Source organism: Staurois parvus, unplaced genomic scaffold, assembly GCF_062004578.1.
Source record: "Staurois parvus isolate SC_StPar_1 unplaced genomic scaffold, SC_StPar_1.0 ptg000137l, whole genome shotgun sequence".
In the NCBI taxonomy this organism is placed as follows: domain Eukaryota; kingdom Metazoa; phylum Chordata; class Amphibia; order Anura; family Ranidae; genus Staurois; species Staurois parvus.
Window position 1 is genome coordinate 15549096 of NW_028317933.1, and position 15294 is coordinate 15564389.

Consider the following 15294-nt stretch of genomic DNA (forward strand, 5'->3'; position numbering starts at 1 on the left):
TTAGTTGCTGATGGCACAGATTGACCATTGGCCTCAAGGATGATCAATGTGAACTAACAAATCACTTTCTTTTTTAGCAACAAAGCTAGCAATTAAAAATAATGGGCCATGGATGGAGTATCAAAAAACATATAAAACCACTTTCTATGAGCCTTCTACAGATGTGGGCCATTCATAAGACTAGAATATACAGCGGGTATAGAAAAGAATCACCCCTTTAAAATAATCACATTCTGTTGCCTTGCAGCCTGTAATGAAGGCAGGCACGTTTTTTTTTATCCAGCTGTATTTACTCAGTGCAACTTATAACATCCAAGTAAAACAGGGGTGTCCAAACTTTTTTTCAAAGAGGGCCAGATTGGATGAAGTGAACATGGTGGAGGGCTGAACATTTTTCCAAACATTCTTTGAACCATTACAATTAAATGCAAATAAATTATTTTATGCCAAGTTAATTGCAAACGACATACTTTTCATTTCATAACATTAAGATCAACTGACAGCTGAGTTTTCACAATGTATTGAAAATAAATTTAAAAAAAACTTCCCTGTACTAATGTGAAGGGTGAAAAAGGTAGCTGGAGCTGAAGTCTCTGCTCAGCAGCCGGGAGGGGAAGAGAAACACACTTCACGCTGGAAGCCCGGCCCTGACGTCACCACCCTCTGTCGCTCCCAGCGCGGCGCAGTCACGCATGCGCACTGCTCTCAAGCAGAAGACTGTCTGCCACAGAAGGGAGGGCCGTGCGACAGCCGCATTTACACAGACCAGGGAGAACGCGCCGCAGTCAGGCATGCGCACTGCCCTCTGCTCTCAAGCAGAAGACTTCCTGCCATAGAAGGGAGGGCCGTGGGAGTGCCACATTACACAGAGCAGGGAGGGCTGTTGGAGGGCCGTATTAAACCGAGCCCCGGGCCGTAAATGGCCCGCGGGCTGGACTTTGGACATGCCTGAAGTAAAAGATATAACACCAACATGTCAGAATTTTTTTTTTTTTAATTCAAAAACAATCGAGTTGGAAAAAGGATCACCCCCCCGCCTAAAAATGACTTGAAAACTCAATCAGGTGTAGATAATCACCTTCTCAATGCACACAAAGCCATTAGACTTCCACTTGTGATCATTTTTATTAGCTCAGCATGAAAAAAGCTTTCCTGGAGCATTTCAGTTCCTGATAATGGAAACTGAAGCAAACAATCAACTATGGGTGGCAATGTCAGAAGATCTCCAGGACAGGAGTTGTTGACAGGCACAGATCAGGAGATGAAAAAAAACATCAAACAGCTTTATCAATGCCTAGAAGCATATTGAAGTCTAGCATTAAGAGGTGGAAGGTATTTGGTACAACACAGACCCTCCCTGGATCAGGATGTCATTCCAAAGCTGATATCTGTGTGTTCAGGAAGCATGCCAGGGGCCCATGTGTGTGTAGATGTGCTGTTAACTTTCACTGCCATGACTACCAGTGCCTGGGATAGGAGGGGTTAACTTTCACAGCCAATGAACAGGGGGGAGGGGTTACATTTCAATGCCATTGACTAACAATGTGTGTGAAGGGGGGGGTAAATAGTACTGACGCCAATGTTGGGGTTATTATTACATCCACTGACACCAATGCTGGGGGTTATTATTCCGTCAACTGACAGCAATGCTGGGGGTTATTATTATGTCCACTGACACCAATGCTGGGGGTTATTATTCCTTCAACTGACAGCAATGCTGGGGGTTATTATTGCATCCACTGACATCAATGGCAAGGGGTATTATTGCAGCTACTGACACCAATGTTGGGGGTTAATATTGCATTCACGGACACCAATGCTGGGGGTTATTAATGTGTCCACTGACACCAATGGTCGAGGGTTATTATTGCTTCCACTGACACCAATGGCGAGGGTTATTATTCAAATCAAAATCTCTATAAATCCCCCAAAGAAAAGTAAATCTTTCACCCTTGAAAGTGCAAATAACATAAACCTTTTCTATCACCTTCCCCAAAACTCAAATCACACCCCTCATTCCCAAAATATCAAAATGTCCATAATAAAGTCCAAAATCTGAAATAGTCCACACTATCCAATCTTCCAACTATGAGACAAATTTGTATATCCGATTCTTTACTCCAATCCAAGATACCTCAAAAAATATAAACTAAATATAGTGCATTATCTTTCACAATATAATATTATGTGGTATCATGCAAAAGCACTGGTGATGTAAACCATAATATGAACAATATTAAAATCAACATGTGAAGTGAATCCACACAACTCCACTAGTGATCTAGTGAAATAATCACTCCAATCCGTGAAATACAGCAAATTCAAAGTATGTGATCAGTGAAAAAGTGTACAAGACCAGATAAGTAACACCACTCTGCGTTAGGATATCATACTATTACCCTCTTTCAACTTGCACAGGCGTTTCACAAATCCCCATATGCCAGATGGCTTTCCTCTTTCGTCACTTCCGACTTTTTCTCAAGGGATCCAGACGTCCAGACGGCGGTTCCTCTTGTCCTGCTTAGACTACTGTCAGGACAGCCCCGCCGCCATTTTATATATTATAATAGATCATTTTAATTAGGATTATTATTATTTAACAATCGTTTTATACACATATAAGGGGTAGGCATGGGCTGTGTATTTGTCTCACAGTTGGAAGATTGGATAGTGTGGACTATTTCGGATTTTGGACTTTATTATGGACATTTTGATATTTTGGGAATGAGGGGTGTGATTTGAGTTTTGGGGAAGGTGATAGAAGAGGGTTATTATTGTCCACTGACATCAAAGCTGGGGGTTATTATTGCGTCCGCTGACACCAATGCTGGGGGTTATTATTGTGTCCACTAACACCAATGTTGGGGGGTTTTATTGCTTCCACTGACACCAGTGCTGGGGGTTATTATTGCATCCACTGATACCAATGCTGGGGGTTATTATTGCATCCACTGACTCCAATGCTGGGGGTTATTATTGCATCCACTGACACCAAAGCTGGGGGTTATTATTGCATCCACTGACATCAGTGTTGGGGGTCATTATTGTGTCCACTGACACCAGTGCTGGGGGTTATTATTGCTTCCACTGACACCAATGCTGGCGGTTATTGTGTCCACTGACACCAGTTCTGGAAGTTTTCATTGCGTTCACTGACACCAGTGCTGGGTGGGGGGGTTATTATTGCTTCCACCAACACCAGTGCTGGGGTTAATTTGCACTCACTGGCACTAATACTGGGGTATTCCAGTTCTCTAAAACATGCACTAGTCACCCACATGCTTAAAAAGCCCTCACTAGACCACACCAATCTTAACAACCTACAAGACATCTAACTCCCCTTTTCCGCCAAAATCCTTGAACGCCTGGTCTACAACCAACTGAGCAACCACCTCACAGAGAATAACCTTCTTGATCCCCTTTAGTCTGTATTTCTCTCTCAGCACTCCACGGCAACTGTTCTCCTTGAACTTACATATGATCTACAAACAGCTAAAACCAATGGACACTATTCTGTACTCCTACTCCAGGACCTCTCTGCTGCCTTTGACACAGTGAAACACTCCCTCCTCCTAAAAAAAAAAAAACTCTACTCCTTTGGTCTCTGTGACTGTGCTCTTTGTAGGTTCTCATCGTACCTATCCCACTGCACCTTCAGTGTCAGTTACAATTCTACTTCCTCTTCTCCTTTCTCCATTTGGGTTCCCCAAGGTTCTCATCTGGAACCCCTCCTATTCTCAATCTACACCTCCTCTCTGGGTCAGTTGATAGCCTCCCATGGCTTTCAATACTATTTCTATGCTGATGACACCCAAATCTATCTCTCTACCCTTCAGCTCACTCCATCAGTCTCCTCCCACATCACTAATCTACTAGCAGACATATCAGCCTGGATATCACGCTTCTTCCTGAAAATAATCTACCCAAGACAGAGCTCATAATATTTCCTCCCCTTTGTGCCCCTTCCACTGACTTTTCTGTCAAAATCAACGGCTCAACCATCAATATGTCCCCACATGCCAGGGTGCTAGGTGTAATTCTGGACTCTGAACTTTCCTTTCAGGTCCACATCCAATCACTGTCCAAAGCTTGCCACCTCAACCTCTGCAACTTCTCCAAGATACGCCCCTTCCTAACCAATGACATCACAAAGCTTCTAACTCACTTCCTGGTTATCTCCCGTCTTGACAACTGCAACTCCCTCCTCACTTGCTTACCTTTGAATAGGCTATTCCCCCTCCAGTACATCATGAATGCTGCTGCCAGACTAATCCACCTAACTGTTCAATGTCTGCCACCCCTCTTTGCCAGTCCCTCCACTGGCTCCCACTCACCCAACGAATAAAATTCAAGATACTTACAACAAACTATAAATCAATCCACAACTCAGCACCTAGTTACATCACTAACCTGGTCTCAAAATACCAACCAAATTTTTCTCTTCGTGCCTCCCAAGACCCCCTGCTCTCTAGCTCCCTTGTCACCTCCTACCATGCTTGCCTCAAGGACTTCTCCAGAGCCACTCCCATCCTCTGGAACTCCCTTCCCCAATATGTCTATCTCCATCTCTTTCCACTTTTAGACGATCCCTGAGAACTCAGCTCTTCGGAGAGGCCTATCCTGCCCCCACCTAACAACCATCAGCCCATCCCCCACAGTTATTACCTTTTGTATCTCTCGAACCTCCCTCTTAGATTGTAACTCTAACAAGCAGGGCCCTCTGAATCCTCCTGTATTAGTTTGTATCGTAATTGGACTGTCTGCCCTTATGTTGTAAAGTGCTGTGTAAACGGATGGCGCTATATAAATCCTGTACTATAGTACAGTATATTACAGTGTACATTGGGATACACTGCAAAACAATTCAGCAGGACCAACATTTTTAGACTGTGAGGTGCAAAAATATGCTGCTATTGTGTGGCATGCTGGAGGAGTCCATAGTGAAAGCCCTTTATAATTTCAGGCTGTCCACCACTGATATAGACCATAACTAGAACCTCAAAGCGTGGCTGGGTGACACCATATTCCACAATGACAGGTATAGTACACAGGGATTATAAATATAAGGTGCAGCGCTATACCTAAGTGCACTAAATAAATAAATATAAAGTGCAAAATAACTTTTCAAAGTGCTCTAAATATTACCACAAGGTACTATACTTTATGTGCAAAAATACTGTGCAACCCGTGTATTACAAAAGAATACAAATAAAGTGCAATTAGTGACAAACCAAATCACTGCAACATTTGTTATACATATTAATGAATCCAAATAAATAGTTTTTATAAAATAAATAAATAAAAATAGTTTTATAAAAATAGTTTTATAAAAACTATTAATAAAAACTATTTATTTGGATTCATTAATATGTATAACAAATGTTGCAGTGATTAGGTTTGTCACTAATTGCACTTTATTTGTATTATTTTGTAATACACGGGTTGCACAGTATTTTTGCACATAAAGTATAGTACCTTGTGGTAATATTTAGAGCACTTTGAAAAGTTATTTTGCACTTTATATTTATTTATTTAGTGCACTTAGGTATAGCGCTGCACCTTATATTTATATGTATTCACTCATGTTGGTAAGGAGTATTGTGTCAGCAGCTTGGTGAATAGGGCCCCATTTCTAGCGCAGGAAGTTCTTGCATTCAGTACACAGGGATTGTCTCCACTCTGTACCATGCCATGGGTCACTCCAGTCCTCTGTATTCTACTCTGCATCCTGAGTTGTTTGCTCGATGGAAGTGTGTCGGGTATAACAAGACCTTTTCTGCAGGGAGAAGGTCACACGTTCTGATCCTACAGAATACATCAAATCTGGAGGGAAGTTATTGGGTCAAAGGGGAAACGTCCTGTGTTTGATACATTGATAACCCCAGAAGTGTCTACAAATCAAAGATTGAAATCTCTAAGAGCTTGTTCACATGTGAGGCTGGGGTTGAGCTGTGTTCCTGTCTCCCAGGGGCGGACTGACCATTTGGGCGCTCGGGCACTGCCCGAGGGCCCAGGGTCAGTAGAGGGCTCCATGAGATGCCCCTAGTACCTTTCACAGGCTTTTTTTATGTTGTGGTTTGAGTGTGGGGGAAGACACAGGGGCCCCATGATCCCCTATTGCCCGTGGGCCCCATGAGTTCTCAGTCTACTCCTGCTGTCACCCCCTCCGCACCACTACCCCCTTTAGCTGCAGAGGCAGGAGTTCATACATGCATGTGGCAAGAATTACTCCGAAATTAGCACACAATGTATTGCACTGATTCTTTTAGTAAAAACATTTTACGGAATCAAATAAAATGCTGAACAATTATAGATACATGTTAGATTTTGTTCAATACATCTATGCAATTTCCTACATATATTTATTTGGGATGACAGTGCCATACTTATTGTATGGGACTTGTCTAAATGTTATAATTTTTTTTCATTGATTTACAAATTAAACAAGTTAAAGGCCAGGTTTGTGGATTAGCTGTATTTTATTAATTAATTATATGTTTCTGCCATCAGGCCATATATTCAAAACCCAGATTCCACGACTGCAGTACGCAGTGTCCCCAGTGGAGAGCAACATGGTGAGACTCACCGGTCTTGTGAAAGACATCACCAGTACATACTGCTCAAGCAGGATGGTGATTCTGTACAAACCCCAGATTGCCATCAAGGTAACCCTGACTATACAATTAAAGCTCAGTTTAAGTTTCTGTGTAACTCAGCTGTATGCATTCTACATGCACCAAAACAAATGGTGTGCAAAGTCTTTGGCTGGCCATACATTATACAATTTTCTTGAGATTTGTGGTTTAGATTTACCAAAAACCATATAATAGGAGGTCAAACCTAACAACACTTTCAATTGTATCCAATTAGACAGGCTCTTGCACTACATAGTTGAAGGTAAATCTAAAGGAAATTGGGTAGAAATTGGACAGAAAATTGAATAGTGTATGGCCAGCCTTACACTTTATTTTCTTTAAGAAGCAGCATCAGCCTGAGTAGAAATGCCTGTCCCCTGCCAGCATACTGTAGAGAAGGAGCTTGTGCTGTATGTAAAGCCTAATTTATCATCACATTTGTATAGCCTCGCGACAGCTCCACCTTAAGCTGCAAAAGGAGTGTACAAATGCCAGAGCTGCATGCTTTGCAACATGGCAGATCAAAAATTCACATTCAGTGGGAAGTACTGCCTGCTGAGCGTGACCTGCTCACGTGAATGGTGACACCCTGCAACTGTGTGCAATGTACACAGTTGCTGCTCGCTGGTGCGAGCTTCAAGGGGTTAAAACGGGCATCGAGGAGGCAATAGACCATCTCATCATCATTTGACAAATGCCGTCTGAAGAGCGATCTGAATGCAGATCACTCTTCAGAGGTCAACACAAGTGTAAACAAGGCCTAAAAGCTGTGACCTCTGCAAATAAGTGTGAGACTTTTCATACCTTTTGTTTAGTGCACCTGGAATATATTTCAAAAGAAGGAGATGGGCATTAGGTAGGAAAACCCAGGGCACAATGCATGCTTGGAGTTCATCTCAGAACTTTGCAGATTCACTGCATCAAATTGGAGATTGGAGATGGAGAGACGACCCACAAATACTGGATGATTCCTGAGTGTCCTAGGAGGGTTGACAGAAAGGAAATTCGCCATTTGGGGACATAGAGAGCAAAAAAACCTGTAGAAGTAATGGCTGGAGAGGTTCAGGACTAGAAAGAGCTGTTAGATAGGAAGGCAGATTCCATGTCAGTTTACTGGGTGAGCATTCTCTTTTGTAGGGGTGTAGTGGCAATTTCCACAAAACCAGATAAAACTCCAGACTTGGAGTTCTGAAGGAAGCAACTAATTTATTAAAAACAGCGCTGTAGTGACCCAGCAGACGGCAAGCCGCTCTCATCTGCTAAGTGAGTTGTAGAAAACAAGCGTATATACCAATGATTATGTTACAAGGTATACATTCCTTTCCTACTTTCTATACACTCAAAAGGCTTCCTAAACTCTAAAGACAGAAACAATTGAGCACTGTCTGTGACACATTTTTTATTTGCACTAACATACAATTTTGATGACAAGCTTTCAGGTTATGTCCCCTTCTTCAAGGTCTGAGCAGTACTATTACAATATGTTTAGCAAAATGTTAGACGTAGGAGATGAGAGAAAAAAAAAAGCAGAAAGAAGGCTACAATCACCTCAAGTAAACTCTAAAGAATAACCTTGAGCAGCAACTAGAGATAAGAAAATACCAGCTGCAAACCCCTACACAGGAAATAAGGGAGGGGGGAAGATGAGCCAAAAACCTTTCTTCTACAAACACAGGCTGCTAGAAATGTTAGAGTTTAAAGGGGAACTCTAAAACATCTGGGTCCTACCATAGGGGGACCATTGAAGGGTTCACTCTGAGTACTACAAGAAGTATAAACTGACTCTTATTGCATGATATACAGTTTTTCATTTTAGAGCATTGGTCAGAAAAAAATGGCAAACACACATTAGGGAAATGACACCCCTTTTCTTGGAGGCTGCTGGATTTTGTTTTAATTTGCAGACTTCAGTTGAATTTGGGCATTAATGTCTATCTTTGGGTGTTCACAACATTACCTAAAAGTTAACCTATCCATTCAGCTGGATGATCTTTTCATTTCAGTCTGCAGACTCTGTAATTTTTAAAACTGTCCAAAATTTCAAATGGCATGTTTTTTTGCAATATGACATTCTATGGTGATCTGTACACAATGCCTCCAAAAATCTAACCCTTCCTTACCCGAGCCAAAAGAAGAAAATGCTGCTTTGGCTGGAGTTGCATTTATAACTCTGTTTTGAATAGAGAGAGGAAGAATAAAAATGAATATTTGTCATCCCAGTGGGAAGATTTTGCCTTACTTCTTGTTCCTGTGACACCCATACAAAAAAATTGGGGGTGCAGTTGTCACCAGGACAGGAAGGCATACACCGCAATAAAAGCACAGAAAGTCTAACCATACCTTGTTGTACTGAAAATGTGTTTTGTTTTTGTCTGCGTCCCTGTTGGGAGAGATATGCCATCAATGTATGTGCTGACAGGAAGTGAAGGTAAATCTCTCCTACTGGAATATACACAGCCATAATAATCCAGTGGAGGCTCTGATCATTCCCATACCAAAACAATTCAAAAAGCTGGAGTCAGACTTTAATGTTTGTGACAAATATATTTGTATCACTTTTACAGATGCCAGAAGAAGCACCGCTGTACAAGCCTATAACAGCCATAATCACAATCACAAACCCCCTTGACAAGCAGCTAGAAGACTGCACTGTAACAGTGTCTGGAGAAGGCCTTATACACAAAGAGAGATCCTACAAGTGAGTATTTCCGGATGACAATAAAATCTAAATAAAAATCAGTCACTTTCATAAAACTTGCTACATGAACCAGACAATCCATCTCATTGTATAATGCCAGGACATTCAGGGGGAGATTTACTAAAACTGGAGAACTCAGAATCTAGTGCAGTGGTGCATGGCAGCCAATCAGCTTCTAAGTTCAGTTTGTTCAATTAATACTCAAAAACATGAATAGAAAAAAAAAAAATACAAAACATGTATAAACAAAAAATAATGGTCAGACTCAATGGACCACTCAGTCTCTTTTTCTGCCATCACGTTTCTATGTTTCTAACTAAGCTTGACAATAAAACCAGGAAGCTGATTGCTTTCTGTGCAGAGCTGCACCACATTTGCATTCTCCAGCTTTAGTAAATCTCTCAGTGTCATGATGAGAAATAACAGGACAGCACTGACACTTGGGGTACAAGAGAGTACTCAGCCCTGTGTAAGCTCTAAATTGCAACTGGGAGCTTACACACAGCTTCCTTTTTTCACTCCCGATGATGGACCAAGGGATAAAAAGGAAAGCTGAACTTCAGACAAACGATACACAACAAATGCATACAGGATATGGGAACAGACTTTACAATCTTGCCAGGGACCCATCCTTGCCCATGATTGAAGGAACAGTACATGGTTGGGATGATTATCCCTGCGCTCTTTTTCTGTAAGTGCATTCACATGTCTACTGTGATAAGTAACGCCCTGATTGGCTCATGCTGCTTGCCCCTCCCTCTCCCAGTATGTTCTGCATGTGATCACAGGAGGTGAATATTAAGACCAGGTACTAATATTAGTTATTAATTACAGGTATTTATATAATGCTGACAATGTATGCAGCTCTTTATATCGATTGTGCATTCACATCAGTCCCTGCCCTCGAGGATCTTATAATCTAAGGTCCCTGACTCCTATTCATACATCAGTCCCTGCTCTTGAGGAGTTTATAATCTAAGGTCCCTGACTCCTATTCATACATCAGTCCCTGCCCTCGAGGAGCTTATAATCTAAAGTCCCTAACTCATGTTCATACATCAGTTTCTGCCCTCGAGGAGCTTATAATCTAAGGTCCCTGACTCCTATTCATACATCAGTCCATGGCCTCGAAGAGTTTATAATCTAAAGTCCCTGACTCCTATTTATACAGCAGTCCCTGCTCTCGAGGAGTTTATAATCTAAGGTCCCTGACTCCTATTCATACAGCAGTCCCTGCTCTTGAGTTTATAATCTAAGGTCCCTGACTCCTATTCATACATCAGTCCCTGCCCTCGAGGAGTTTATAATCTAAGGTCCCTGACTCCTATTCATACATCAGTCCCTGCCCTCGAGGAGCTTATAATCTAAGGGCCCCGACTCCTATTCATACATCAGTCTCTTCCCTCGAGGAGTTTATAATCTAAAGTCCCTAACTCATATTCATACATCAGTCCCTGCCCTTGAGGAGCTTATAATCTAAGGTCCCTGACTCCTATTCATACATCAGTCCCTGCCCTTGAGGAGATTATAATCTAAGGTCCCTGACTCCTATTCATACATCAGTCCCTGCCCTCGAGGAGTTTATAATCTAAGGTCCCTGACTCCTATTCATACATCAGTCCCTGCCCTTGAGGAGATTATAATCTAAGGTCCCTAACTCTTATTCATACATCAGTCCATGGCCTCGAACAGTTTATAATCTAAAGTCCCTGACTCCTATTCATACAGCAGTCCCTGCTCTCGAGGAGTTTATCTAAGGTCCCTGACTCCTATTCATACATCAGTCCCTGCTCTTGAGGAGTTTATAATCTAAGGTCCCCGACTCCTATTCATACATCAGTCCCTGCCCTCGAGGAGTTTATAATCTGAGGACCCTAACTCCTATTCATTCATACACATACTAGGGCCAATTTAGGAAGGGGCCACTTAACCTACCTGTGTGGGAGGGAACCAGGATACCCGAAGGAAGCCCACACAAGTGCAGAGAGAAATGAAAACTCCAGGCAGGTAGAGTTGTGATTGGGACTCAAACCAATGATCCTGGTACTGCAAGGCTGAAGTACTAACCACTAAGCCACTGTGCAGCCCCAGTTACAGTACATAATATTTGTAATGACTAATACCCTATTAAAAGTGACTGTAAGGCTTTGTTTTTTTATTTTATTAAAATAAACACATCATACTTGCCTGCTCTGTGCAATGATTTTGCACAGAGCAGCCCCAATCCTCCGCTTCCCAGGTCCCACGCTCCATCCCCATGCACTCATGTATGCTTGCTCTCGAACCCTGCTCTGTGTGTCCATAAGACACACAGGAGCAGGTCTAGGCCCCGCCCACCCCACGACTCTGGCTCTGATTGACAGCAGCGAGAGCCAATGAGAGGCGAGAGAAACGCAGCTCTCATGCACATTGCTGGATCGAGATTGGGTTCAGGTATAAATTTAGGTAGACTGCGGGGACAGCTGCATACAGAAGATTTTTTATCTTCATGCATAGAATGCAATAAAGTAAAAAAAACTTCCGTCTTAAACACTTTAAATATTATTTTCTTCATATATGACTGGAATTCAGAGTAAACACAGCAAGCCTTGAGCTAAATGTACCTTTTATCTTCATTACAGATGTGATAACATTGACCCAGGAAGTGAAAGAGATTGCCGCATCAGCTTTTCTCCAACTCAAACGGGTCTGCTGAAATTTTGCATGAAATTCAACTGCAGGCAGTTCAGAGAAGTAACACGGTGCCAGAGTGTGGAGGTCCAGCCATTTAAATTATTCTTCACCAAGTGAAGAGGAAAAGTAATTTATTCAAAAAAACACAAGCAAGTCCCAAAAATAAATATTGTACAAACGTTCAGGACTAGGCTACAGCCACAAACAAATCAGTGACATCCAAATAGCCAACTATGTGCTTCCTACTGAACTGTTGGATTTTACTGCCATATGGAATTAAAAGTGGATGTCAATCCAGAACTTCTAGAAGGAGGGGGTAGGGTTAGACTTTGGAGTTTTTGCCACCGGCTAGGTTTTTCTAGGGAAATATTTCTCCACTTCCTGATACATGATACCAGTCTACGTGACAGGAAGTAAGGAAAATTTAGCAAAATGTGACAATGCAACAAAAATCTGAGACCTGAACCTACTATTAATGTGGGTTTACTGTTGTCTGGATCTCCGCTGGAGATACCTCCCTTCATTTCCTGTCCCTAGCAGCACTAGAAACCAGGATGTGTAGAGAAATCTTCCCATCAGTGGGGACAGCAATAAAAAAACAAAAAAAAAAACCTGACAGATTCTAACTCTACACTAAGAGATTCAAATAGATTAACAGTATCAATGCAATTTTCTGACCCTGGCTCAGTACTGTAAAGCCAAATCCTGCCAAAACCTTTTTTTTAGATTTGGATAAACCTGGGAAGATAGTGTTTTTTTTAGTTTATATTGCTGTCTGTGACTCCATTAGGGACGTATTTTATTAGCGTGGGATGAAATGACATTTCAACTTTTATTAAATCAAACGTGTCATTAGAAAAAAAAAAAAAAAAAAAATCAAGCTAAACCCATAATTAAGCTATGGGCATCAAATTAATTACATTATTATTGCAGGTACTTATATATCGCCGTCAATTTCCGCAGTGCTTCACGTATATATTTTACATTCACATCAGTCCTTAACCCTCAAGCGGCGTACAATCTAAGGTCCCTAACTCACATTTATACATACTAGAGCCAATTTAGACAGGAGCCAATTCACCTACCAGCATCTTTGGAATTACATGTGCCTGATGAACAAAAATACCTCTCAAGCAAGCTATCCCTAATTCCAAACTGTTCGAACACTGAGCAGTAATTCAATTGGTATTGCACCCCTAAAGATGCATTCACATTGTCTGGCTGGCTTGCTATATACCTGCTCATCCCCCCTGCCAGCTGTGAGTCTGCAGAATCTCAGTCCGCTTATAATCTTCACAAATCTCCTTGACACCCTTTGGAATGTAAATAGCACCTGTGATCTGTTCTGGCTACATAATATGCCAAATGTTGGAGGATTCTTGCTAAATTGGATGAAGTTTGAATCATGCATTGCCGTTTGGCCCCACCAGGCTCAGCAAATTTAACAGAAAATAACAAAGGCGCTGGCTGGAAAACTGTCTGCTGAACAGTGACTATATCCTATCAGAAATCTGTGTTAATGGCTACTTAGAACCAAGGGCAGAATAAAAGGACAGTCACAACATTCAGTGAGAGTGGATAGTGACTTAAATTTATCACCAGACTTGGAGTCTCCTAGAGAAATGCAATATGGCGGTGCTAGAAGAGCCTAATGCATATATTTGCTTTATAGTGCCCAGACTACAGACATTAAACCTCTTCATGCCCACTCCTGGCAGCCTTTTAACTGGGTCTTAACACCAGAAGCTGGGGTGCACTTTCCAAGCACATGAACATGGTGATTGGCTGTGACAGTAATCACATGATCAGGAACCCACCTACCCCGATTTCACAGACTGGGAGCAGTCTCTGATGGCTCCTTTATCCACTCTGGATGAAGGAGCACAGGGGTTCCTTTGGACAGCAGCATTGTCAGTCTGGGGGGAGGGAACTGTTAGATGTACTAGCATACTTAGACACACTAACAAATTGAAGCTGAACTCCGTCATAAGCAGTTGTAGCAACAGTTTTATTTTCCTTTTGGGATAAAGATTTTACATGAATAAAAGCTGATCCTTTTAAATATAAAAACCAGACATACTGGCCAGATCACCATGTTAAAATAAAGAAAAGAGAACCTAAAAAAAAAAACGAATGCAGCCATTACATCAAGGAATTGGTACGAGGCAATATAATAAATGTATGCTCTTGGGTTTATTACTGCTTTAAATTCTACTGCTCAGATTTTTATGTGGACAAGTGCACACAGGATCCCCTGGTGAAATTATTTTTTTTTTCCGTCTGGTGATAGTCCTCCTTTTAACAAGTACACATTCATTCTAGCCATATGGTCTTTTTATGTGGATAAGCATTACATTTGTGATGTGGTATGGGTTGGCTTTTAATAAACAATCTTTGCAGGTAAATTGAGTTTTATTTGTCTTGGTTAAGGTTTCTTGTCTTGGTTAAGGTTATCCCTTTTGTTACTGTATTTCTTCTATTCAGTGAGCCTGGTAGGTGTGATGCAAATGAGTTTACTTTGAGATACTCTCAACAAACTATGAGCATATGATCATATAGAGCCACTATTTTATTTTCATTATGATCCATTTACACACTTGGAGGATGTTACCATTTGTACCAATAACTATTTTTCCTTAAAGTGAATCTGTATTTTACCCATACTGTGTACAGGAAGTATGCTTTAGAGGAGGTTCCTCAGCACTTATTTACCTTTCCTGCACTCTCCCATTGCCCTGATCAACAGCCTGAAAGTCCTGCATACGTTTTACTTAGCTGAATCATACGAACTGTAGAAAAACAGGAGTGTCATGTGTTTTCCTCTGTGCTTAAAATACTGGTGAAGTAGCTGGATTACTGGTAAAAGCTATCAGCCCTTTGAAACATTTGAAGCTAAAAGTTTTCCAAAGAGCAGGAAGCACATGGTTTATTACCTACATTATGTTGAAAGCCTTCCCTTGTGCACCCTGATCTTGGGTTAACTTTGCTACTGGTGGCCTCACTTCTTTGCCTTGGGCGATATTGTGCATACACTATCCCAATACCCAGTAGACAGGAGGTATTAGGCTGCTATGATTGGATACTGGGTGGGCAAGGCTTACTGTAGCTCCAAAGCTGGAGAGGTCTAGTGACCCAACTGGAGGGATTCCAGGTCCATAGTGGTAACAGCATGTACACTGCAGTTCTTGCTCTTTGGACTTCTAAATGAGAGTCTAGAAGAACTCTGGAGTTTTCATAATAAATGGTAGCAGTGGAGGGATTGAATGTTAAAATGAATAAATCAGAAGG

At 41.6% G+C, this 15294-nt stretch overlaps 1 protein-coding gene across 2 annotated transcripts in view; it reads left to right on the forward strand.

The window, feature by feature from the left end:
• LOC149465861 (protein 4.2-like) overlaps positions 1-14411 on the forward strand; it is a 64438-nt gene extending 50027 nt beyond the window's left edge. For both annotated transcript variants that reach the window (XM_089673392.1, XM_089673393.1), the window contains 3 exons: positions 6511-6665; positions 9200-9333; positions 11955-14411. In XM_089673392.1, coding sequence (XP_089529518.1) covers positions 6511-6665; positions 9200-9333; positions 11955-12123 — 458 coding nt within the window. In that variant the 3' untranslated portion in view covers positions 12124-14411. The remainder of the gene's footprint in view (positions 1-6510; positions 6666-9199; positions 9334-11954) is intronic.
• Positions 14412-15294: the final 883 nt, after the last annotated feature.